The sequence below is a fragment of the Podarcis erhardii genome (assembly GCF_964252035.2).
Source record: "Podarcis erhardii genome assembly, chromosome: 14".
Lineage (NCBI taxonomy): Eukaryota > Metazoa > Chordata > Lepidosauria > Squamata > Lacertidae > Podarcis > Podarcis erhardii.
The window spans coordinates 45,714,308-45,741,104 of record NC_138503.1 but is presented as its reverse complement, the minus strand read 5'-3'; the positions used below and the strand labels follow the sequence as shown (position 1 = coordinate 45,741,104).

Sequence of the window (26,797 nt, the reverse complement as noted above, 5' to 3'; positions counted from 1 at the left end):
TATCAGCTGTTTGACTGACACCTCTTAACAGATTCTCTCACTCTCCCACATCAGACTAGTCCAACCCACAGACTTATCCTCTCTCTGTCTCTAACTCCAGACTAATTTCTCAACCCCCCCCCCAACTCTAACTCAAATTCCTCCCCTTGGGTTAGTCATTTTACAATTAGTTAACCCTTTCCTTATGAACCCAGTGTGATGTCACACACCTAGGAGGGCAAACGCCACACCTGGCCACAAGAGGCAGCCCGCTGACAAGTTCTGCTTGCGTAGAAAGGGCTCTACGGATCCTAACCCATCTGCTTTCCTTTCCCTTAGCTACAGGAAGCCCATTGGGACATGCTGCGCCGCGGACCCGCCGGGGACTCCTCCAGCTCGCCGGGGCGATCTTGTGCACCACACAGCGCTCGCCATTTGCCTACATGCGCTATGGGTGCTACTGCGGTTTGGGAGGGACCGGCTATCCCAGGGACAAGGCAGACTGGTGAGTATGAGACTCGGCAGGTCAAAATATCTGAAACGTTTTGTTCCGGAAATGCATTCTCCCCCCCCCCCCATCTCTATCGTAACTCTACAGTTGTACAGTAGTACCTCAGGTTAAGTACTGGTACTTAATTCATTCCGGAGGTCCGTACTTAACCTGAAACTGTTCTTAACCTGAAGCACCACTTTAGCTAATGGGGCCTCCTGCTGCTGCTGCGCCGCCGGAGCACGATTTCTGTTCTCATCCTGAAGCAAAGTTCTTAACCTGAAGCACTATTTCTGGGTTAGCGGAGTCTGTAACCTGAAGTGTATGTAACCTGAAGCGTATGTAACCTGAGGTACCACTGTACCTTGGTTGGCAAATGCCTTGCGAGTCAAACGTTTTTGGCTCCCGAACGCCGCAAACCCAGAAGTGAGTGTTCCAATTTGCGAATGTCCTTTGGAACCCGAACGTCCGACACAGCTTCCAATTGGCTGCAGGAACTTCCTGCAGCCAATCGGAAGCCGCGCCTTGGTTTCCAAACATTTTGGAAGTTGAACGGACTTCAGGAACGGATTCCGTTCGGCTTCCGAGGTACCACTGTACTTGGGTGCAGAGATACAACATGAAATGTGACGTGCGTCTGTCTGTTGAAGAAATTGCACTTGAAAACGATCAAAGGGATGAAATCTCCATGGGCGAAGGTTCTGGGTTTCTGATACACTTACTTTTGAGGGAGGTGTCCTTTTTTCTCTCCTGAAAGTCATTTTTCAGGACACCTTGGAACGCCACACCCCAAAGTTAAGTGGGGAGAAACACACAGTCTTGAATCTAGAGAGCCTTTCCTGTTCAAGTTTTTTGTTTATTATTTAATTTTTATTTGTGAATTTATAAAAGTACAAAATACAGAACTGAAGAATAAGTGAAAGAAAAGGAAGGAAAAAAGAAAAAAGAAACAGATGCATTACAACAGTACTTTTTTTCTTTAAAAATGTTTAGGGGTACTCTCATTTTGAATCAAGAAAACCACCATTTTAGAGTTCAAATCGGGGGAAATAAATACAGTAAATGGACAAAAGTACAAAGATTCACAAAAATGTTTAGGGGTATGCGTACCCCCAGAAAAAAAATCACTGCATTACATCAATCCATAATTCTATTCCATCGACTTCCCGTCTATCCTTCCATGGCTTCCTAAATTTTCCCATTCCTGCTGCATACTCTGTTTTTTCTAACTATTTAAACATTCAAATTATTCTCCTTCTAAACTATAACTGCTGAACTTACTCCGAACCGATTAAAGTTCTAACACTTTTACAATGGTTTTCTAAGTAGTCTACAAATGGCTTCCATTCTTCTTTAAAACCTTTCTCTTCTTGCTCTCTAATTTTTCTGGTTAAGCTTGCTAATTTTGTGTATTCTGTTAATTTCATCTGCCACTCCTTGGTAGGGACTAGCTCCTCTCTCCATCTTTGTTCATATAGGATTCTCGCTGCTGTAGTGGGCATACATAAACAAATTTGTTTGTTTACTTGGTACCTCGGATCTCATTATTCCTAACAGGAAGGCCTCTAGCCTCTCTCCTGTTTACCTTTTTGGGGACAGAGTGCCCATTCCACACATTTACAACTTAAAAGACATGACACATGTGGAAAAAAGGATGTGAGGGTAGAGGAAAAAAGCAAACTCAGATGCCGATCTTTAAAATTAAATAGAATTATTGGGCCAGAGCAAAGCTAAGCAGCTTCAAACATCTGGATAGGAAGGATCATTTAGAAATCTAAATAAGCAAACGGGAACCGGTTGAAAAGAAAGAGAGCACTCCCAGCCAAAGGTTTGGAGCTGCCTAGCTTTGCTGTGGCCCCACCCCACAAGACATTATATTTAACTGTAAGAATTGGTGCCTGAGTTTGCTTTTCTCCTCTACCCTCCCCGTAATTTTCCTTGTGTGACATGTCTTTTAAATTATAAACCTGTGGGAATAATTTTAAACAAGAGACCAGGATGACGGGGGAGGAGTGAGATTAGACCTTTAAGGGTAAGGATGTAGGAGAAATGCTGTACCTAATTCACACTTTGCAAAACTATACGGAAACTATAACACAGCTATCCTGTGAAATGGGCCCTTCTCCAAATTTTGCAGATCAGTTCCCAAACCTAATGTATGTAGAATGTAGATATAACGGCAAAGTGTGCATCGAAGTACAGTCATACCTCATGTTATGGACGCTTCAGGTTACGTGTTTTCGGGTTGTGGACCGCGGGAAACCCAGAAGTACCAGAACAGGTTACTTCTGGGTTTCGCCGCTTACACATGTGCAGAAGCTCCAAATCGCGTCGGTGCAGAAGCAGCACTTCAGGATGCAAATGCTGCAGATTGCGGACATGCCTCCCGTCATGGATTACATCCGCAACCCGAGGTTCCACTGTACATACAGTATATGTATATGTATAGAGAGCCAGTGTGGTGTAGTGGTTAAGAGCAGTGGACTCGTAATCTGGGGAACCGGGTTCGCTTCCCCGCTCCTTCACATGCAGCTGCTGGGTGACCTTGGGCTAGTCACACTTCTTTGAAGTCTCTCAGCCCCACTCACCTCACAGAGTGGTTGTTGTGGGGGAGGAAGGGAAAGGAGAATGTGAGCCGCTTTGAGACTCCTTCAGGTAGTGATAAAGCAGGATATCAAATCCAAACTCTCTCTCATTAGTGAAAATAGACAAAAATGCATAGCGTTTAGGGAAATTGCCTGCAAAAACATATACTGCCTGAAAAGCTGCATCCAAAAATACTGCATGGGGGGGGGGATTGTGAGGACTTTGTAAAAGAAAGGTGGTGAAACGAACTTAAAGTTGGAAGAATGAGACCCGGAAATTGATGGATTCGGCCACCCCTATTCCAGAGAGAGAAAGCCACTGCCACATCAGAATGTGCAAACTTGGAAACTGCTGCACCAGATTCTCTGGCTAAGGCCAAACCACTTTTCCTGTGTTTGGGGGAAATAGCCCACATCCTTGGGCAGTTCTAAAATAAAAACCATTGCCCAAAATATAGCCATCTATACGGGATATATTTTATGACCATCTGGCTGCTGCAGTGAAGTTTTTGAAAAACAAGACTTCCATTGCTTCCCACAATCTTGCAAAATGAGAAGATGTGGCTTTAATTGCTATGCTCGTGGCACAGCTGGAAGAGTGGGGCACACGTCTCCAGCTGCTTCCACTTCTCCCAGAACTTCTCCCAGCCCCAAATCCAGACTAAAATGTAGGCTAGCAGGTCAGCTTCCTGTTGCTGTTGTTTTGAAGGCATGGAGATGGCAAGCTGGTGCTTTGATCCGCCCCTAAAGAAGGCCCTCCTACGCAACTCGTAGGGCCAGGAGTCGAGAGGAAGGTGACCTTTTCACAGACTTGGAAGCTCTCCCTTTGCCTTAGAGCTTCGTGGCAGCAGCTGGCTGGATCCCAGAGAGCTTATGCATAACTAGGGATGGGGAATACATTGGGTTCAGTTTGCATTTAAAGATGAACCTGTCTAGTTTGCACTTTATGGGAACTGAAATGTGGCCGTCCTGCAGAAGTCACACTCCTCTAAATGTTGAAATGGAGGAATAATAATAATAATAATAATAATAATAATAATAATAGCAATTTATTTATACCCCACCCATCTAGCTGGGCTTCCCCAGCCACTCTGGGGTGGCTTCCAACAAAATACAGTGGTAGCTCGGGTTACAGATGCTTCAAGTTACAGACTCCACTAACCCAGAAATAGTACCTCAGGTTAAGAACTTTGCTTCAGGATAAGAACAGAAAGCGTGCAGTGGCGGTGCAGCGGCAGCAGGAGGCCCCATTAGCTAAAGTGGTGCTTCAGGTTAAGAACAGTTTCAGGTTAAGAATGGACCTCGAGAACGAATTACATTCTTAACCCGAGATACCACTGTATTAAAATACAATAATGCATCAAACATTAAAAGCTTCCTAAACAGGGCTGCCTTCAGATGTCTTCTAAATGTCAGGTTTTTGCTGTTAACGTTGACATCTGGTGGGAGGGCGTTCCACAGGGTGGGCACCACTACCGAGAAGGCCCTCTACCTGGTTCCCTGTAACCTCACTTCTCGCAGGGAGGGAACCGCCAGAAGGCCCTCGGTGCTGGACCTCAGTGTTTGGGTAGAACAATGGGGGTGGAGACGCTTCTTCAGATATGACTGTGTTATGTCTCTTCAGTTGTCGATACACGCAGGCAGGGAATGCCTTGCCTTGCTTTAACTGTGTGTGCATCTACACATGCAAGTCGCTCTGAGAGCCGCTCTGGCCATAGGGGATTGTGCAAATGCTCTAAAAACAAAGCCATCATCCTCTCTTCTGGGGCCGGCAGGTGCTGCTTCCAGCATGACTGCTGCTACGGGGAAGCCGAGAAGGAGGGCTGCTCCCCCAAGTTGCAGAAGTACACCTGGGAGTGTGAGAACAACTCGGCCAAGTGTGGTGAGTGGATATTCCCCTGGCGGGGAGGAGCTTTGCTGCTAGGATGGCTGCTGCATCTGGCAACCTCCCCTCCTGCCCTCTCTTAAAGGTAAAGGGACCCCTGACCACTAGGTCCAGTCGTGGCTGACTCTGGGGTTGCGGTGCTCATCTCGCTTTATTGGCCGAGGGAGCCGGCGTACAGCTTCCGGGTCGTGTGGCCAGCATGACTAAGCCGCTTCTGGCAAACCAGAGCAGCGCACGGAAACACTGCTTACCTTCCCGCCAGAGCGATACCTATTTATATACTTGCACTTTTGATGTGCTTTCGAACTGCTAGGTTGGCAGGAGCTGGGACAGAGCAACAGGAGCTCACCCTGTCGTGGGGATTCGAACCACCGACCTTCTGATCGGCAAGTCCTAGACCCTGTGGTTTAACCCACAGCACCACCCGCATCCCTGCCCTCTCTTAGGGATGCACTTTTAAGAGACTCCTTTTGCATTTTCCATTTCTTCTCAGAACCAAGGGCAAAGATTGCCCGCTTGAAACTGCCCGATAAGCTACTCCAAGCAGGCATGGCTTCAGAGCTGGGTAGAGTTGGCAGGGCACCCATGCTGCAGCTGGATCGCTGGAGCTCACCCCGGCCTCCTTCAGCTTCTCCAACAGCTGGCCCCACTGGCATGGAGACTGGCAGCACTGCAGCCCCCAATTGCCCCCTTCATTCACCTTGGTGGCCATATCTGCTAGTAGCATCAGCAGCCCTCTTTGCCTAGGACCTGAATGCAATGCTCGGCATCCTGACACCAGGCCCTGCACTGCAGGGAAAACAACACGGCCCTGATCCGGCTTGAATTCTTTAGCTGCTATTCCTGCATTGCATGAGGTTGGACTAGATGCCCCTTGTGGCCCCTTCTGATGCTACAGTTCTGTGATTCTAAGGCCCAAGAGATATTCTAGCTGTAAGCAAGGAACATAGCTGTCAACCGTCCCTTATTTGGCGGGAAACTCCCTTATCCCAGCGCCGTGTCCCGCTGCTGTCCCTTATTGATGATGTCCCTCAAATTTCCTGGGTTTCAAAGGAAACAGCTCCTCTCCCTCCCTCCCTTCCAGCCAGGGAGGAGGGAGGCTCCAACTGTGTTGCTTGGCTGCCCGCCCCGCCCCCCTCCGGCCTCCTCTCACCAGCCTCGGACCCCAGGAGCCCCTCCCCGCCAGGACTGGCTGGAGCCTCAGGCCCTTCCGCTGCCATCCTCCTTGCGGCCGCCAAACTGAGCGTCTCTGCCTGGGGCCTCCCCTCTGCCCGTCACTGCCGCTCCCGCTAGGCCGTACTGCGGCTGTGCTGCCGAAGGACCCAGATGAGATGGGCAGCCTGGCGCAGCCTATGAATTGCTGAGGAGCCTTGAGAGGAGAGCGAGGGCAACCATAGAGAAAGCAGTTCAGAGAGAGGAGGTGGCGGCGCAGGTGCAGGCAGGTGTTCCAAGAGCTAACCATAGAGGGGAAAGCGGAGGAAGGACCGCAAGCACTTCTCCCATAGATTTGTAGTGGTAGACTAGCATAGATGGTCTGATCTGCTGGTTTACTTCGGGCGCTATTCCCCCCCCCTTCCTCCCGCCCCACCTGATGGAACTGAGAGCTGCAGATGGAGCACGAGAGAAAAGATACAGAACTGCAGCAGCATCTTCGTAGCTTGGACTTCGTTTTGCGCAAAAAGCGGTTGCTGCTTGTAATTTAATTGCAGTGTTTCATCAGCTGGTGTCTTGAGCAGCAACCTCTGGAAACGAAGGGTTAAAAACCGGCGCTGCTCTCCCAAATTATCTGGTCCCCTTTAACTTTGTATTTCAGCTGGTTGACTAAAATCCCTTATTTTGGCTGCTGATCCCTTATTTTCGTGGCTGCTGGTCCCTTATTTTCAAATCTGTAAGTTGACAGCTATGCCAAGGAATTTCAGAGAGGTGTCCATGTCAGATTAAGCAGATGTGGCGAACCTTTGGCCCTCCAGATGCTGCTGAACGACAACTCGGACATTGCAGATTTTGTGTGTGACCGCTGTGAAAAAAAGCAAATTCCATGCTAGGGTTCATTAGGAAAGGAATTTATCACCGTGCTGTTATACAAATCTAGGGGGCGACTGCATTTGGAGTACAGTTCTGGTCGCCTTGCCTCAAAAAGGATATGGAAAAGGTTCAGAAAAGGGCAACTGAAATGTTCCAATGGGATGGAGGAAAGAGGGCAGCTTAGAGGAAAGGCAGTAAGAGGCGACAAGATAGATTTTTTTAGGATTCCGCATGGCATGGAGAAAGTGGAGAGAAACTTTTCTCCCTCTTTCGTAACACTGGAACTTGTGGACATCAAAGCTGAATGTTGGAAGATTTGGAATAGATAAAAAGAAAGGATTTCTTCACTCTCTGCATGGTTAAATTGTGGAACCCGCTTCCACAGGAGGCAGTGATACCCACCAACTTAATGACTTAAAAAGATTAGCCAAATTCATGGAGCAGAGGGCTGTTGATGGCTGCTAGATGGGAACTGGGAATCTAGGGCAGTAGGTTAAGGGAGGCTGCCCTACCCACTTACAGTGGGACTTACTTCAGAGTAACCACACATAGGATGTGCTTCATTCCATTAATGTTTCTGTCATTCCTAAAGATACTGGCCCTTCCAAGACCCTGGGCATCCAGTTTTATTCAAAATATTTAGTATCTAAGTAAGTATTTCATTCCCTCTCATTCTGCTGAAGGCCAGAAAAATCTGCGCACTCTGGTACCCATTTTGCAATGCCTCGAATGATGGGCTTGATTCCTGGTCTCACTTTTTCTTTCCACAGAGGATATAGAAGACAAGTGCCAAAAAATGGCTTGCGAATGCGACCGCGAAGCAGCCAAGTGTCTGGCAAGCGCCCCCTACAATTCCCAGTATTTGTTCTGGCCGGATACTTTATGTGGGTCGTTCAACCCTCAATGTGAAGATGATTAAGAAAAGGCGTCACTTGGGCCAGATTTTACGGACATGGGACGTTCCCCTCCTCGAGTCACTTTTCAAAAACAAATCAAAGCGGCTCTAGATTTCACCCAGCTTTGGGTGTTGTCTAGACCAACTTCCAAATAATTTCAGCCATTCTTCAAACAAGAAACAGAAGGAGATAACATGCTCCAACCCAGCTCCTTGGCCCAGGTGACACAAAGCTGCCTACCTAACCTCGGTACATCTCATTTCAATTCAGTATGTGATATTCTCCTCTGGGTTATAAGTCTGAAGTGTCGTCCAGAAAGGATTCAGCCCCCAGAGTAACCATTTCCTTATCTTGTATACCCCAGGCAAAAGTTTGCTTGACCATGAAACCTCAGACCAGCCTACCTCACAGGGCTGCTGTGAAGGGAAGAAGGGGGAGAGGGAGAAGAAGGGTTTTTGGTAAAAATGTAATACTAATAATAAATATTAGAAAAAAAAATCTTCCATTTTAATTCTTAAAAATGTTCATATGCAAATCTGAAGATCATATCATTACAAACGCAGAGTCAAGTTTAATTTATAGGGGCACATCATTTAAAATAAAGCTAATCTTGGTTTTGGCATACATTTAACGAGTGGCGACAGGAGGTGGTTCATCTACGTACTGGGGAAAAGCCCACCGTCTCACAATCAATTGGTATTTACGTGCAGAACATCTTTTCCCTTTTTTTCTAAAAGAAAAAGTGGTAGCAGTTGGCAAGTAGATCTAGTAAATCAATACAGCAACAGAAATTACTTCAAATTCACAAACACGACCAGAGCTGTGCGTATAAGGAAAAGGGGTCTAAGTCAAGATCTGAGCCATTTTTAGAAGGGTCAGGTGTCTCTTAAGGGTATACAGCTGCTTAACGTGTAAATGCAGGACTCGTTTTGCACGAAAAAGGAGCCTGACTGCTTAAATTTCTCATCAGGCTTCTTGTGCTGCATGGCCAGATACAGAGAGTAGCACACAAAGGTTGGCGCTTCGATTAGTCCAAAAGCAAACGTCCTGATTACAGGGAAATTAACTGTTCCTTCTCCTCGAGGAAAAGCAGAAAAGCACCTCCCTTCATTTGTTGCCGCTGTCACAGCTTTGAAAAGGAAGACTTGCTGCAAAAGTAGGTGTGCCATTAAAAAAAAATCACAAGTTTTGTCACTGTGGAAAGAAAATTAAATTGGCAGCTCCCTGTCACCAGATGGTTCAGGACTGAACAGCACAGTGTCGATCCCAGAACACGCCATCAAAGCACTTGAGTTTCCAAGCGACGGATTTCTTTCACCACAAGATCAATGTTTATAATTGGGTTAAAGTACAAAGCCCAGTAGAACAGGCAGTTGCAAACAAACTGAGGAATAACTGGCCAGAAAATAGCCATGAGGAGTCCCTGGGTGGACACTTTCCAGAAATGGCCCCACATCCGGTGAGGAATTGTCCTAGATGGGGAGGGAAAAGAGCAGATTAGAGCCCTAGATCTCATTTCCGATGAACCTTTGGAACTCTTGCAGAAGCTGCACTAAAAACATCCTTGCGCAACACACAACAGTTCAGGGAAAGCAAACGTGTTCAATCATTTACAGGAAAACACCACCGTAATAGTTTTAAGGAGAGTTTTAAACAAGCTCAAAAGGGAAACTAAGAGAAAGGAGAGAGGGGAGTACCAAAAATGGGGGGTGGGCCTCCAACATGTACAGGAAATGTGTGGTTCGTGACGCTCCTTTTCGTTTCAAATGAAGGTTGCTTATCTGGAGCACTGTAAGTCACATGCTTTTCCCTGGAAAGCAATTTGCTCATAAACGAGACATGTCAAGTTAACCTTGGGGACTTTTGGATATCCAAAAATAAAAGATCCCTGGCACACCATTGCACGACTAGCTTTTCCTCCCCTGAGCGGGAAGAAGCTGAGTCACAGCTGGGAGATGGAAAAGGAGGAATCTCTCTATTCAGTGCAAATTCCCTGTTTGATTTCCGCAAAAAGACGGTGATAAAGAGAGAGAGGGAAACATTAAAGGGATTTTACAAGTACAAAAACAGGGTTGCTAATTCTGGAAGATAGGAAGGTCTGAGAGGGACTTACTTCAGCTCCCTTCTCGACCACAGCCTCCAGAAGGAGAAGAGCTCCAGCACAGAGAGCAGCATGGCGTTGACGATGATGAAGCGGGATGTCCAGTAATGCACCTCTAACCAGTCCCAAGCAAACTCAGCTATTAGCTGGTAGGGCAGGAAAGAGTATTTCACAAAGAATTCTCGCCACTGCTTCCAAGCAGGCTCCTTCAGGTCCTGAAAGAGACAGAAAGTGTTCAGGAAAAGCAGGCTGGGCACCATACCAAAATATCTCTGGTTCAAATGTTGCCATCAAAATTTACTTCTTGCTACTGGCATGCGCAAAATTTATTGACTGCTTTTCCTTGAAAGCAAATAAAAAATATTGCTGCCCATAAGTGGCTTAGGATCTCTGTGTGTGTGTTCAGTTTTAGCCCAAAGCAAAGCCATTTCAGATGGACTGCAGGCTAAAAAAGCATGCCCATCAACACTGGGGATACCGGCATGGCTCTTAAACATGGGTAGGCAAACTAAGGCCCGGGGACCAGATCCGGCCCAATCGCCTTCTAAATCCAACCTGTGGGCGGTCCAGGAATCAGCGTGTTTTGACATGAGTAGAATTTGTGCTTTTATTTAAAATGCATCTCTGGGTTATTTGTGGGGCACAGGAATTCGTCATTTCCCCCCTGCCAGTCCGGGCCCCCACAAGGTCTGAGGGACAGTGGACCGGCCCCCTGCTGAAAAAGTTTGCTGACCCCTGGTCTTAAACATGATGATGCTGGTAATCTTGGCAGGAAGCATTTTCTTATCTCAGCATTTAGTGCTACACTGGGACTTAGGAGTCTGTACTAGGATTTCCCAGGAAGATTTCTGGCAGTGCGATCCCTGGAGCGAGCACATTTTGTCCATATTAGGTATATGCCACTTTTGGAAAACAGTTACTTTTTTTTGCTAAGGAGAAGCGAGTATCTCTAAGGAAGCATAACATGAAGGAAAGGCACCCTGTATCGCTGCAAATATCTTTTTAAAAAAGGTAAAGGCCCCCTGACAGTTAAGTCCAGTCACAGACGACTCTGGGGCTGTGGCACTCATCTCGCTTTACAGGCCAAGGGAGCCGACGTTTGTCCGCAGACAGTTTTTCCGGGTCATGTGGCCAGCATGACTAAGCCACTTCTGGCACAACAGAACACTGAGACCAGAGCAGCGCACAGAAAGGCTGTTTACCTTCCTGCCAGAGTGGTGCCTATTTATCTACTTGCACTTTTTGGCATGCTTTTGAACTGCTAGGTTGGCAGGAGCAGGGACCGAGCAACGGGAGCTCACCCTGTCGTGGGGATTCAAACCACCGACCTTCTGATCGGCAAACCCAAGAGGCTCAGTGGTTTAGAGCACAGCGCCACCCGCGTCCCTCATATCTTTATGCGGTGGCAATTAATGTATTTGGCATCTGCCAAACCTGCAGAGGAACACAGAAATCTGCTTCACACTAAGGCTCCGTCTGCACCATACATTCAAAGCAGTAGCATGCCACTTTACACAGTCTTGCTTTCCCCCAAAGGATCCTGGGAAGTCTTATCTGTTAAGGGGGCTGAGAGTTGTAAGACACACCTGCTCCCTTCATAGAGATATGGTTCTAAAAAATGATTTAGCAATCAATCCCAGTGTGTAGAGATAGCCCACATTTTCTACCAGTGATAAACAGTATTTTTAGTTACTTTTTTCTCTTCTCTATACAGTCGTACCTTGGAAGTTGAACGGAATCCATCTGTTCGACTTCCAAAACGTTCAGGAACCAAAGCACAGCTTCTGATTGGCTGCAGGAAGCTCCTGCAGCCAATCAGTAGCCAGGGAAGCCGCACCAGACGTCTGGCTTCTGAAAATCATTCGAACACTTATTTCTGGGTTTCGATCGTTCGGGAGCCGATTTGTTTGGGAACCAAGGCATTTGAGATCCAAGGTATGAATGTAATAGTGTTTTGTAAGAATCATGAGTACTCTGTTTTATATTTTTCTTTATTATTATTATTTTTGAAATATTTCTTTTTATTATCTTTTTATAAATGTGTTTGGATTCTAGAGCCCAATGTGTTAAAAACCTTCAAGAAATTGTTAAATAAAATGAAATACAAAAGCCGTTGGCTTGCTGCCCGCATGATGTTAGCCCCATTTTTGCTCCTGGGGCCATTTCTCACCGAGCTTTTAGCGAGAGACGCTGATCTGCAGCCTCAAAGCATTCTGTACTGCTGCCCCCACAAAACCCCTTCCCACTTTTTAGGTGTTCGGGAGGGGGGCATGTTCCCAAAGCGGACGTCTCCTGCTCTTACTTACCAGCAGCTTTGCGAGAATGTCCTCCAGCTCCTCCTCCTGCATGGGACAGATGGTGTGGAGGAAGGGGAGGAAGACGTCCGTGTAATCAAAGAGGTACAAGTAGAGCATGGTGAGCCGAGGGGAGCTCTTCAAGGCGTACAACAGGAACAGCGACTTCCCAGGATGCACCGCCTGGAATGTGAGGAAATGGAGAGAAACGGGGGAGAGTCAGCCGTTAGCCAGAACACATGAATACACGAGGAACAGAAACGGAAGCAAGGGAGAGTGCAAAGGGTCTTCTGTGAAATGCAGCTTTGTCTCAACAACCTCTTCACCCTCCAGGCGTGTAACATAAGATCCGAGTCATATTAAGTAAGGGTCACATGAACCCCGCCTAAGTGGGGGAGAGGCTCTATCTTCTTCTGTTCTGGTGCTTCAGAGATCAGAAGCATCATTATAGAGAGCAGAATGAGAGATCACTGCCCCCACCTGACACCCCAGGGCAATCCTGCTCCCTCACTGCTCAGCCCTAATTCTAGATGACCAATAAACCAGTTAAAAAGAACAGGTTCCAACACCAACCCTCCATTTTCCACATCCCACCACTGAGAAAACTGTCGTACCTCGGAAGTCGAACGGAATAAGTTCCGGAAGTCTGTTCGACTTCCAGAACGTTCGGAAGCCAAAGCGTGGCTTCCGATTGGCTGCAGGAAGCTCCTGCAGCCAATTGGAAGCCCTGTCAGACGTTCAGGTTCCAAAGAACGTTTGCAAACCAGAACAATCACTTCCGGGTTTGCGGCATTCAGGAGCTAAAATGTCCAAGTACCAAGGCATTGAAGATCCAAGGTACGACTGTACTCTGTTTCTATTCCTAAGTTAGTCCTGATCCACAAGAGGATCTCTGTGGTTATATCACGACTACTCAGCTTACTCAGGGATAAATTTTCAGGGATAAATTTTTGAAAACCTTTTGAAAACCTAAGAGTCCATTATCAACTGGTTCATCTCTGCTGGCACGCTTGGGGAGGGGAGAAAACCCTCTAGATGTTGAGACGGGACCTCCCCCTGGCAAAAGCCATGCTGATTCCACTTCCGCAAGGCTTGTTCCTCTTGCTTGGCAATTCTACCTGTTTAGTGGTTTCCCCACTACTGACGTTAAGCTAACCGGCCTTTCATTCCCCAGATCCCAATTATAAATTAGTTCCCTGTTATTAATCAGCAGGAGGGGATTTGCTCTGTAGATTTCTCCCTTCAGGCCAGCCCTGCATCAAGCAGCCCAGAGTAACTATGTAAGATATCATTAGAGTAGACGGGGGGGGGGGGGGACTTGCCAGCAATAAATTGCACAGTGGGGTGCCCACTGTAGCATTTGCTCTCAGATGCAGGAAATTCCACAGAAATTGGGGAGACTCCCTGCTCCTTTGTAAAATGGCTTCAAGCCAGGCTAAGATACTTTTATTTTATTTATGTATTTATTACATTTCTATGGCACTTTTATCTTCCTTTTTAAAAAAAAATAATATTTATTAAGATTTTGGAAATTACAAAAAGAAGAAAGAAAAGTTAAACATAGAAAAACAGAAACAAAAACAAAAACACTACATAAAACATTAAATTAACCAAACAAAACAAAAGCAATGAAAAACACTTCCAATATTTTCGATCTTAACTTTCATACACTTGTTTCATTGACTTCCTCAACGCCTCCCTTTTTGTCTTCCACTTCAATTAACTATTTCAGCAAGTCCTTTCCATCTTCATCTATTTTCTGTCTTATAGTTAATTTTAACATATTGTAACCTAGTTTCCCCCCCCCCCCTTTTAATGCATTAACAATCTATCTATACCTGGTTCCTTCTAACATTTCTGCCAAAGCCATATAACTTTATTCCACCTTTTTTCTAAAGCTCCTTAATTTTACAGTATTTCTGTAAATAATCTTTAAATTTTTTCCAATCTTCCTCCACCGACTCTTCTCCCTGGTCTCGGATTCTGCCAGTCATTTCCGCCAATTCCATATAGTCCATGAGGCACTTTTATCTTCCAAGGATCTCAAGTTGGTGTTCATGGTTCTCCTCTTCCCCATTTCATCCTCACAACAACTCTGTGAGGTAAGTTAGGCTAAGAGATGGCGACTGGCCCAAGGTCACCCAATGAGCTTCATGGCTGAGCGGGGCTTTGAACCCTGGTCTCCCAGGTCCTAGTCCAACACTCAAACCGTTATACCGCACTTGGGCGACACAGGCTGAAGACAGGATGGGGACCAGACTCAAGAGCAGGGCTGGGTCGCAGCAGGGATGCCGAGGATCAAAACACCACAGGGACAGAAGAGCACCATATTTTTTGCTCCATAAGACACACACACCCCCAAGGGGAAATGTGTGTGCGTCTTATGGAGCGAATGCAGGCGGGAGGCAGGCGGGAAAAGCCCCCAAGAGCTGCACACACGCTCCGTGCCGCTCTTGCAGGCTTTTCCCCAAGGAGGGAGAAGGGACTGACTGGCCGCGTCAGTCCCTTCCCCCAGTTCCCAGAAAAGCCCCCAAGAGCTGCACTCCCTTTCACTAGCTGCATGGAACATGTGTGCGGCTCAGTCGGTGGAAGACGATTGGAAGAAATTTAAAGCTTATTTACAGAAACATTGTAAAATTAAGGAATGTTAGAAGGAGGCTGGAATGAAGTTATGTGGCTTTAGCAGAAATGTTATAAAGGACTAAGTAAAAATAGACTGTTAATGGATGAAAGGAGGGAAGGTAAAGTTATACTCTATTAAGATAAATTATAATAAAAACTGGGAAAGATGGAAAGGATTTGCTGAAATAGCTAACTGAACTAGAATACAAAAAAGGGAGGTGTGAGGAGGTCAAGGAAACAAGCAAATGAAAGATAAATTATGGGAAGGTTTGTTGTGGTTTTTTTAATTGTTCCTATTTTTCTGTTTTTTATAATTTTAATTTTGTTTTCTTTTTTCCCCTTCTTATTGTGATGTGTTGTCTAGTTTTTGCCTAACTTGGTGTTTTCTCTTTTTTCTTTTTGTAACCTTTAAAACTTTAATAAATATTATTTTCCAAAAAAAACCCAAAAAACAAAAAAAGGAACATGTGTGCGGCTCTTGGGGGCTTTTCCCCTGAGGAGGGAGAAGGGCAGCCCGTCAGTGACGGGGCTGTCCTTCTCCCTCCTGGGGAAAAGCCTGCAAGTGCCGCACACACGCTCCATGTGGCTCATGAAAGGGAGCGCTGAGCAGAGCCTGGGATGCATACAGGCTCTGCTCAGCACTCCCTTTAAAAATATTTGTTTCCTTGCATTCCCCTTCTAAAAACTAGGTGTGCCTTATGGTCAGGTGCGTCTTATGGAGCGAAAAATATGGTACTTTGGTGCAGGGGCTAAAGGTCTACGGCCACTGGAGGTGGGACTTCCTGTAACATCCTCTCACCTTGTACTCCCAAAGGTTCTGCGGTGGTTTGACGCCCAGCATCTTCACACGTTCCAGTTCTGTCATAATGGCCTTCCTGTGGCTACTGTTCTCTACATTGTAAGGAGCCTTTGAGAACTCCTCATCCGTGAGCGTCAGCAGGAGCCTGCAAGACCAGGAGTTACTGTTAGACGAAGGAAACGCCCTCTGCCCTGCTCCAAATCGTGCTGAACTACCAAGTCGAATATCACCATCAAGACAAGACGGGTCTGTGGATATTTGCACTGAGAGCAAAGCGCATCTGCCTACTCTAGAATTTAGACATGGTCCTAGCAAGAGGACTAACAGGGAACTATTGCTAACAGCCATGCTACAGATTAAAAACTTACTTTGAACACAACAAGACTTTTGTTTTGTTTTGCCCCTGTGTTCACATCACCTGAGGAACACAAAATCTTTTATAAGCAAGGCACCAGGTACAATGAAGTTTCTCTCTCAATAATCTCAGAGCATCACCAAAGGGATCTTCCTCACCTCCCATTAACGCGCTCAAGTAAAAACCTCTCCTTGTAGAGGGAAGTCCAGGGTCCCAGCTGCCCCAGCCAGTGTACCACCTCCCCAGCAGTCCATTTCGCAACGGGTTTGTGGACGAGGAGGTCATCTTCCGACTCCCGGCTGCTCCAGTGATAGCCGAGCAAAACTACCTAGAAAGCAGTGAAGAGGGTCCATGATGGGTTATGCACAGCGGTGACTATAAAACATATTAAACATGTTTCAGATGTTTAATACAAGAGCAAAGCACCCAGCGTGGCCCAAAGGATAGTGCTGGACTTGATTGATTGATTGATTGATTGATTGATTGATTGACTGATTGATTGATTTTAATTATATGCTGCTTTTCCATGACGAGATGTGCCCAAAACAGCTTGCAGCAAACATTCAAAAACATCAAAATAGAGAACACTGGAAATACAAATATTCTAAATATGGAGCATGCCAGCGAATTCAAAATTACAAAAATCTACAATTTAGCAAACACAGAATAATTTCAATATTACAACGAAACAAAAAAACACCATCCAATGTAGGCTTAAGTACAGTTGTACCTTGGTTCTCAAATGCCTTGGTAGTCGTACGTTTTGGCTCCCGAACGCCGCAAACCCGGAAGTAAGTGTTCCGGTTTGCAAACTTTTTTTGGAAGCTGAATATCCAACGCGGTTTCTGCTTGACTGCAGGAAGCTCCTGCAGCCAATCGGAAGCCGTGCTTTGGTTTTCAAACGGTTTTGGGAGTCGAACAGACTCCCGGAATGGATTAAGTTCGAGAACCAAGGTACCCCTGTACATAAATACAAAGCAAAAATGAACATTCGCCAACAGTAAAGTTTCTGGTGCTGGCACTCCAAGGAGCCTGGCTTAAATACAGCTTGGAGGGGGAGATGACATACAGCTGGAAAGTCTGATAGCCAAGGACTCACTGGGCGACTCTGGGACAAGAACACCCTCCCATAACAGCATGGTGGAAGCGCTAGGGAATATATTATGGGAGCCCTGCAGCTGAAGCAAGCACTAAGCTTCATGCACCATGTCAAACATTACTCTTCCCTCTGGGTACCTTTCCACTTTCTAGTGTCCAGCATTTTCTTTGGGGACATCAGCCTGTAGGAGGGGGAAAGAGGTGGAAGCCTACCTGGTGGCTGTGGGTCCCCAGTCTGAAACCCTGGAGATTCATGGCCAATCAGTGTAGACAAACTGAGCTGCATGGATCAATGGCCTGACTCAATATAAGGCAACTTCCAAAGGCAGACAAGAACCAAATCTAGTAGCTGCGAACCTCTATAGCAGTGGTTCTCAACCTGTCGGTCCCCAGATGTTGTTGGACTACAACTCCCATCATCCCTGAGCTCTAGCCTTGCTAGTTAGGTGTGATGGGAGTTGTAGTTCAACAACAACTGGGGACCCACAGGTTGAGAAAGGCGGCTCTATAGGCTTCCCTTCACCTTTCCTGCTCAAGGGAACTAAGATGGAGGGCAGCAGGATGTCCTTTGAAATTTCTCTGAAGGGGCCCATTAAGTCAGGAGACGTGCTAAGTTTTCTGCAACTATACAATCAGATCTTCAAAAACCCATCCGCAGCTTTATGTCCCACCAGCACAGGGCTTTTTAAAGGGGGAGACTTACAGCCACACAAGTTAGCGCTGTCAGCACACCGGAGAAGAAACCCCCTCCTCGAGGATTAATTCGCCCCGCCGTTGGAGCTGCAGAGGTCTGATCGCTCCCGTATTTCTGAAAGGCGGCAAGGCTGAGGGACACGTCGCTGTTCTGCTGGATGTCGTCCTTCCGCTGCTCGATAGCATCTGGAAACAGTTTTTCGATTGCATCCCTAGAAAAAGAGAGCGTTACTTTGCAAGACTTCTTCCTGCAGTTTGCGGCCAGGCTGTATCTGGAGAAGGGGCCTTCTCCTCTGCACTGAGGAAAGGGCACGAGGCTAGAATGCTGGACTGGGGAGACCTGAGTCCAGCTCATCCGTCATGAAGTTTGCTAGCTGTCCGCGGGCCAACTGTACTCTCTTCTCAGCCTTACAGGACTGATAAATGAGCTCCATGAAGGATGCGTTGGGTACAAACAGGTGATAACGGTAAGTCGTTCTGCTGGCTAAACCCTTTTAACTGGGGGGGGGGGAAATCTTTTATAACCACATTATCTCATGGACAGGATTCCCAGGGTGCCTGTGGTGGGCGGAGCTAGAAGCAGAAGGGGGAGGTGCAACTGATGTCAATCTCACCTGCAGACGGGAGACTGCGTTTCAGCTATGCAAAACACACACACACCCCTCCGTTCAGGGAAGCAAGAGGTACCATCACTTTTCAAGGAGACATTCTAGCCACACAAAAATGCCTCAAAGAGGGCAGAGGGTGTGGTGTGGGGAGAGGCCTGGAGGAGAACATCTGGCTATTAGCCTGGAATTCCTCCTCCAGTGGTTTGAACTGAAACAGCTGCGGAGAGCACCAAGAGAGCTCTACAGTGGTCTTTCTACCCCAGGGAGGACTCATGCAATACTGAAACGCCGAGACCGACAGTGGAGGGCATTTAGAGCAGGGGTGTCAAAGTCAAATTCATCGGGGGCCGCATCAGCAGTTTGGTCACCCTCAAAGGGCCGGTGGTTTCCTGAACGCATGTAAAGTGGAGGTTTCCTGTGTAGAACGGCCGGCGCCGCTAGAGGGCAGACGTTCTCTGGCTTGTAGGCTGCCGCGCATGCGCTGAAGAGGCGGCTTTCTTGTGTCAAAAAAAAAGAAGCGAGAATAAAAGGTGAAGGCTGGCGGCCGGCGGCAGCTACACGGGCCACATGACGAGGTCTGGCGGGCCGGATTCGGCCCGCGGGCCTTGTGTTTGACACCCGTGATTTAGAGGATCTAAGAAGTAAGCCTTTCCCAAACCATGGCATTAAGAACAGCAAAAGTAGAGAAGAGGGGAAAATGAGTTCAGGATTTAAAATATATATATATATATATATATATATATATATATTTACAAGTTGTGTGCCTTTGTTTCTCAATTTACATGGTTTTGTATGTATTGTGGTATTTATGCACTGTGACTTGCTGTTTTTACTAATTACAGTTCAGCAAATATTTATCGTAATTGTTAGCAGTGAATTTCTATCCAATGATAGTTTGCTGGCATTTAATTTCATCGTGTACTATGATATTCTAATAGATTATTGAGTACTGCTTTAAGTTGTTTATTTTAAAGTCATGTTTTTATTATGGCTTATTTTGCATTGGATCAGATTGTTATAAGGTGTATGATCTTTGTTATTTCTTCAGCTTGCAGACCACCTTGCGTATAGTAATATATACATGAAAAGTGAAAGGAAAAATGAAATTAAAAGTATGAAAATCGTAGGACCAACAGTTCTTACTATAAGGGCAGACTAACACATCTCAACCATTGTATGAAAACCACATATCACAGTCCTCGACTGCTACAATCACCTGAGAAGAATGTTGACTTTGGGGAATCCTTCCCATTTCCCCCTGCATTCTGGACACTCGTTCTTCTTGGAAGACGTCCACCATAATGCCAAGCAATGCCTACAGAAGCTGTGCCCACAGTTCAAGGTGGTAGGATTGACGAGAATATCGTAACAGCAATGGCAAGAGAATTCGCTGACTGATATCCGCCGGCTGACCCTGGGAGAAGCAGCTGTCTGAACTTCCAGCCTCTCCGACGGCCACGTCAAACCCTCCTCCATGTCTTCTTTGTACCCGCAGCAGCCAGCACAACGTCCGCACGTCCCTAGATCTTGAAGCACGCCACAAGCTATGGGAAGAGAGTGAGCCCGTTATGTTTCTCTGTGAACACAATCCAATGTGTAAATAAAAATGCATTGTTAATGCAATGAGATAGGTGGTGGTGGTTGTTGCTGTTGTTAGTTAAATCTGTGTATCGCCCTTCATCCGAAGATCAAAGGGTGGTTCACAGCATAAAAATACAAAACGAGAACACAACACATAATAAAACAAAAAGAAACCAATAACCCCATTCTCACAAGCTCATTTAAAAAGCCATAGACTATTAATCAGCCAAACACCGGGCTGAAGAGGAACGTTTTCGCCTGGCACCTAAAGATGCATAGTAAAGGTGGTGGGTGAGCCTCCCTGGGGAGAGTGTTCCCCAAAACAGGGAGCCATTACAGAAAAGGCCGGTCATCATGTTGCCACCCTCTGGACCTCTCGTGAGAGAGGCACACAAAAAAGGGTCTCAGATGATAATTGCAGGGTCCATGTCAGTTCATTGGGGAGAGACAGTTCTTGAGGTACTGTGGTATCGAGCTGTTTAAAGCATTATAGGTCAAAAACAGCACTTTGAATTGGGTCTAGAAACTAATTGGCAGGCAGTGCAGTCGGGCCAGAATCGGTGTAATATGCTCAAATCTTCTTGCGCAACCTGGCCACTGAATTCTACACCAGCTGAAGCTTCCAAACTGGCTTCAGAGGCAGTGCCACGTATAACATGTTGTGGTAATCTAACCTAGAGGTTACCAGAGTGCAGACAACAGAAGTTAGGCTATCCCTGTCCAGATAGAGGAGCAGCTGGGTCACCAGCCAAAGCTGTTGGACTCTGGACCACTGAGGCCACCTGAGCTCCAAGCAACAGCAAAGAATCCAGGAGTACTCCCAAGCTACATACTCGCTACTTCAGAGAGAGTGCAACCTCATCAACGGCAGGCAACCTCCCATCCAACTGGTCTAAGGAACTACCCACTAATTGTGCCTCCATCTTCTCTGGATTGAGCTTCAATTTGCTAGCTCTCATCCAGTCCATTATGGAGGCAAGACACTGGGCCAGCACTTCTACTGCCTCACTTGCAGATGTAAAGGAGATGCAGAGCAGTGTGTCATCAGCATATTGCTGACCATGTACTCCAAAGCTCTGGATGACCCCACTTAGTGGTTTCATGTAGATGTTAAACAGCACAGGGGATAAAATTGAACACTGAAGGCTCCACAGGGCCAAAGAGCACAACTGTAATGGGAGAGGCGATGTCTTCCAGTACTAGGTAACTCTGGAAAGGAATGTTGTTGTCACAACAACAAAGGAATTAAGAGTGGACACAGGCTCTTAATTATCCAATGGAATGAGTTAATAATGACTAGATCCTTTATTAAGTTATAATCTCTATGGTGAGGGAAGGAGGAGGCAAGAAAGGAAGATATGTTGACTTAGAGGGCTTTATGGGAACAAAAATTAGAAGAAACTCCTACCAATAGCCAATAGTACAGCAGTTTCTAGCCACTTAATTATATGCGTTTAAAAACATTTCTATCCAAAGCATCATCAGATTATCAAGATTAGCCAACACTAAGATGTCTGAACAGGGCTGCTTAGGTTTCTCAACTGCCAACAAGGCAGGCCAATATAAATTCCCAGGTGCCAATGTTACCATCAAGTCTACATCCTTTCCTCCTAATGAAATACAGAATCACTCTACGTACCTGTGGTTGAATCCACATCTCACACAACTCTATTCCTACTAAGGAAAATTTCGTTGGTTCTAAAGGAAGAGATAAAACAGGTTGTTCACTTCAGCAAACATAAAACCTCTCTTCAGCTGCTGTAAAGAATATTGATCAACAAACTGGCAAAAAGTGTCTCTCGCACACTTTGGAACATGCAAGGGAAATCAAATTAAAAAGTTAATACAACTGCATGCCGAGAAAAGTTGCCTATATCTATATTCTCCTGCAGGAACAGACTCTAATATCCCCTTTAGAAAATGAAGTCAGAGGCCCCAGAAAGTTTGTTGTGTTTACTAACAAATCTGGTTTCTTCCTCCCATGGGCTTTATGTAGAATTGGGAAAGTATATTTTAATGCCATGCTTATAACACATGGGGGCGTGGCAGAGAGCAAATATGCTGTTTACATGTAGAAGGGTTACACAATCCACACAAACCGTTTGCCAATGGCTACTGCAAAACAAATGCAATCTACCTTTGGATATCACTTGCTGGGGGGGGGGGACAGTAGAGGGGGGCTGTTGCCTTCAGGCTGTGGGTACTTGAAAGGCAGCTTTTGGAAATGAAATGCGCAACTCCAGTACACAGGCCTACCTTATTATGAGCTAGCAAGGAAGTCTTTTTGCTCTTCTAGGCCACAGGTGGGGAACCTGTAGCAATCCAGCTGCTGTTGGACTGCAACTCCCATCATCCCTGACCACTCCGGATGTGGCTGATGGGATTTCAAGAGTCCGACAACATCTGGAACCTTCCCTCCCTCTGGATTAAGATAGCTTAATCCTGAATTAAGTTAAGATAGCAAATGAAGCCTCCATGCACAAGGACAGTCAAAAGTACCAAATGCTGGGAACAAAAAACAGTGGAAGGTTGCCGCCTTCCACGCCTCCTCATGAACATCCCAGAAGAATCTGCCAACAATTCTTGGAGGCAGTTTGCTGGGTAGGTTAGGCACACTTTGGACTGGCCCAGCAAATTTAACAGTTTCCACACATATCCTGCCTCATGAAACCTGGGACCTGTAGTTTAAGGGAACTGTAGTTTTGTGAGGGGAAGTTTCTTGTTCGGGGGTTGCCTTAAACTTATTGTGCGTATGCAGCCCTCCCTTTACAAACTTGTCTGGCACCAACACTGCTGTCATTCTGACACCCTTCAAACCTCTTTGTTTGCTTAGTTTAAATGCTTTTAAAATTTGGTTTGCACCCTGCTTGGCTGATTTTTAAAACTGCCTCTTTTTAAAGAGCTCGGTTACTGTTTTAATTGTTTTAAAAGTTGCCACTTATTTTGTGTGTGCCTGTTGTGCCTCAACGTGCGCTGCCCTCATATAAGTGCCCTTAGCCTGAGAGGAATCTCTCTCCACCTGCGCAGGAACCTTTAAATCTCTGTGTCGTCATCCTCTTCCTCCTCCTCCTCCTCCTCCCCCCTGCCTCTGAACTCTCACCCTGCCTGAAGGGGTCGCCCAGAGAGAGGGGGGGGGAAGAACTGAGGGAGAGAGGAAAGCTCATTTCCTCCCCACACTCTACCTGAGGATGGGCTGATGCTGGCAAACCTCCCATGTCATCTCTCACCACCACCACATCATCATCATCATTATTATTATTATTTTATCATTATTATTATTATTATTATTATTATTATTATTATTATTATTATTATTATTATTTTATCATCATCATCATTATCATTATTATTAGGTTATCTCCAACATCGAATTATGGAGTTGGAAGGGAATCTCCATGTAGAATCGTAGAATTCAGGCTGATTTGATTTCAACGGGTCTACTCCGAGTATAACTTACTCCTACACAACCCAGAAACGTGTTATATTATAATATCATCATCACCATCATCATTTCTGGGTTCTGCCCATGTAGGCCTTACACACCGCAGGCCCGTCGAAATGAACGAACCTTAGTCCCTCCTCCCATTACTTTCAACGGGTCTACTCCGAGTAAAACCACCTCTATTGAGAACAACAGCAGAAGCAGCAGCAGCAGCCGCCGCCGCGACGCCGCTCCGGCCTTTCCCTCCCCCGCCCCTGACCCCTTTGGGGAGAAGGGGGTCCGGGCCCCTCCGACGCCCACCTCCTCCTCTTCCTCACCCAGCTTGACAGCGCGGCATCTCCCTCTCCTCAGCTGAGCCCCGCCGGGATCCGCTTCTGGGCGCGCATGCGTGGTGCCGCCCGATGCCCCCTCTTTGGCTGACGTATCACTTACGCACGGGCGCCTCTTTGTCGCCGAGAGCGCAGCGCCGACCTGTACACAAACTGGAGGGGCGTGGTCGAAATCCCGGAACCAACGGGGGGCACTTCCTGTTCACCTCGGCGGCCATCTTTGACCGACGCGGCTTACTAAAAGTCCTCACCTGCGTCTTGAGCATAGATAGGAGGAAGTCCTAGAGCGGCACGTTCCTTGGTCCGGGAAATCAGATTTCCGGTTTGCCCCCGCGCCATGTTTGAAGTGGGCGAATGCTCCCCAAAGGGAGGGCGCCCTAACTTCCGCGTAGCTTGCGATTGGACAGCAGCTGGGTGGACGTGTCTCTTACGCCATAGGCATCCGCTGCTGCTCATTTTCTCGGGGGGCGGGGGAGCATAATGGTTTACGACAGCCCTGCAGTGTAGTCTGGTATTACTTATTTCTCCCATTTGTATCTTCTGCTTCTTTCAAGTGTAACAATAAAATTTAAGGTCTTATATATATATAATAAATGTTCATAAATGTACCAACCAAGCACGTACATAGATCAGCACAGGAAGACCGACCTGAAACCATTTTGACTCCCAAGCTGACCAAATGTTTTCTCTGCAAGGAGGGAGGCAGGAATTGGGTAATCACCATTTCAAAGGAATGGCCAGACTTCCAGGAAAGGCAATCAGATAAGACATTATCAGATAACCTGGCAGACAGGAAAAACAACATTCAAATTTCTGTTGTAGACCACATTTTCTGTGATGTAGGTATGATGCTTGTGGGGGTGGTCTTGGGTTACACCCCTTCTGTGATGTATGTCTGTATGTATGGAGGGGTGGTCTTGAGCTCCAGGGCAGGGAATTTAAAATATCTATATAAGGACCGGCACACCTTGGTTCTGGATCCTCCTCCTTTCCTGCGTGTGAGGGGAGCACCCTGTTGCAACAGATCAATAAAGATCAAGCTTACTAGCTGCTTTGCTTCTCAATATTCTCTGGTTGGCCTCTGATATTTTTTCCTACCAAGAAGACTATACGGGCTCTCGGATACCCCATAAGGGAAAAAGGACAGATTTTGTTTACAACACAAGAAACCCAGGGGAATTTACCTCTCACCTTTCCGTCTCATCTCCACAACAATCCTTTGAGGTGGTTTAGGTTGAAAGATTGACCCTGCCGGGGACATTGAGGCTGAGGGGAGATTCGAACCCAGGTCTCCCTGGTCCTAGTTTGGTACTTTAACTACTACAGTACCACCATACTGGCAAGTCATATTACCACTATTTGATGGGGCCTCAAACTCAGAGCAGCTTCTGACAACCTTGCGGTGTAGTCCAGTGTTGCTTTCCTCACGTTGCAAGGAAATGAAGGGATGAGGCTAAGACTGTGGACTACAATAACCCTGCAGTGCAACCCACTATTACCCATATTATCATCCCTGGTATGCAGGTGGTGAGCAGAGGGTGAGGGGGGGGGATTATGACAGCCCTGCAGTGCAGTCTTACTGATCTCCAGGTCACCAATTGGGACAGGGGTTAGAACAACCCCAGTGATCCATAGGCATCGCGCATGGGTTGAGGCTCACAAACCAGTGTCTTGCCTCTGGCTCCAGCAAAATTAAATCCAATTATGGTAAATGGTCATCTCCTCAAACTCCATACCGAAGTTGATGCAGCTGAATGCTTTTGCTGTCCCCTTTTTTCATGCAGACACCTTGTGCTTTTATCTCTACAGAAGTGTGAAGAGGACACCGCAAATTAAACACAAGAGGAAACTAGGAGGCATTGTTTTATTCCTGGAATCCCTAAGCTTTTCAGACCTGGTGGCACATTTGGAAATCTAAAAATCTGCTGCAGGTACCACAAAATGCCCACTTTACAGAAGAAAAACCAGTGATGTGCAAGCACAGGAAAAACACACCAAAACAAAGTTTCCTGCATTGCAGGGGGTTGGACTAGATGACCCTCGTGGTCCCTTCCAACTCTACAATTCTATGATTCTATGAAAACAAATACGACGCAGTAAAAAAACAAGGGATTCCCACCTGGCGGGGTTTGATGTTGCCAGCTTTCAGGTAACGTTTGCAGACATCTTTGTAATGCAGAGTTGGTCTGCCAACAGGCCTGGTGCCTGAAGCTACAGAAAGTGAATGAATGCTTGTATCTTTTTCATATTTGGGTTGCCACTTCTCATTATTTGCTGGTTGAGGTTATGTCGCACTGACCTTGCAGTGCCTAAATAAATATCCTGTTTCATAGACCATTGCTGTGTGGATTCTATTGGCCATCCAGGCTTAACCCATAGGGTATTATTGGGCATATATTTCTGTAGCACCAGCAGTCGTGAAGTGAAGAGGTCCAGGCAAATTGACAATGTCTATGGCCTCAGAGCACATTTTGTTCTCTTTGTAGCCCCTGGATAAACACAAGGTATTGAACCAAGTTTCAGATAGCAAAGGATTGCAACATTCTGAACCGTGCAAAAATGCCAACTCTGCCCAATTTTGCTACCTGTGGACCAGGTGAGCAGGTTGCTGAAAGCTGGTCCTCATTCCTTGTGCTCAAAGCCACGCATTCTCATTTTCCATCCAAGGGCCATGTTCCCAAGTGGGCAGACTTCTGGGGGCCACATTCCACTGGTGCAGGGAGGCAACAGAGGTGACTCTTATCTTTGTACAGGAGGCTACACCATCAGCATTTATTCAATTTGTATACCGCCCTTCAGCCGTACGGTCCAAACACACAAAAACCAGAAGTTTCTTCACCTCCACTTTTCCATCCAGTTCAAGGACACGTTCCAGCAAGGCCAAAAAAGGCAAGCTGGAGGAAGCTGTGGAGCGGGGCCTGTGGAGAGTCCCCAAAGCTGTATGGGGAGGCTTAATGAGCCACATTTAGCCCCCAGACCTGAGGTCCCCCTCCCCTGGATTACACGGCGGCATTT

At 46.5% G+C, this 26,797-nt stretch overlaps 2 protein-coding genes across 4 annotated transcripts; one reads left to right on the top strand and one right to left on the bottom strand.

Annotated features, from left to right (window-relative positions):
* The first annotated feature begins 322 nt into the window (after window positions 1-322).
* Window positions 323-8,589, top strand: PLA2G10 (phospholipase A2 group X). Its single transcript, XM_081840154.1, has 3 exons — window positions 323-484; window positions 4,830-4,936; window positions 7,735-8,589. The coding sequence occupies exons 1-3, from the start codon at window positions 423-425 to the stop codon at window positions 7,881-7,883; spliced, it is 318 nt and encodes a 105-aa protein (XP_081696280.1). The 5' UTR covers window positions 323-422; the 3' UTR covers window positions 7,884-8,589.
* On the bottom strand, window positions 8,351-23,928 carry BFAR (bifunctional apoptosis regulator). 3 transcript variants are annotated; one of them, XM_081839900.1, is made up of 9 exons: window positions 23,748-23,928; window positions 21,651-21,709; window positions 19,647-19,974; window positions 17,833-18,034; window positions 16,190-16,359; window positions 15,677-15,821; window positions 12,268-12,438; window positions 9,974-10,176; window positions 8,351-9,332 (listed from the first exon to the last, which is right to left on the bottom strand). In XM_081839900.1, exons 3-9 carry the CDS (start codon window positions 19,904-19,906, stop codon window positions 9,140-9,142), a joined length of 1,344 nt encoding a protein of 447 aa, XP_081696026.1. In that variant the 5' UTR covers window positions 19,907-19,974; window positions 21,651-21,709; window positions 23,748-23,928; the 3' UTR covers window positions 8,351-9,139. The 3 variants fall into 3 exon arrangements, with proteins under 3 accessions (XP_081696026.1, XP_081696025.1, XP_081696024.1); XM_081839899.1 differs by having other exon boundaries at window positions 23,771-23,928; XM_081839898.1 differs by lacking the exon at window positions 23,748-23,928 and adding an exon at window positions 22,268-22,978.
* Between the last annotated feature and the right edge of the window lie 2,869 nt (window positions 23,929-26,797).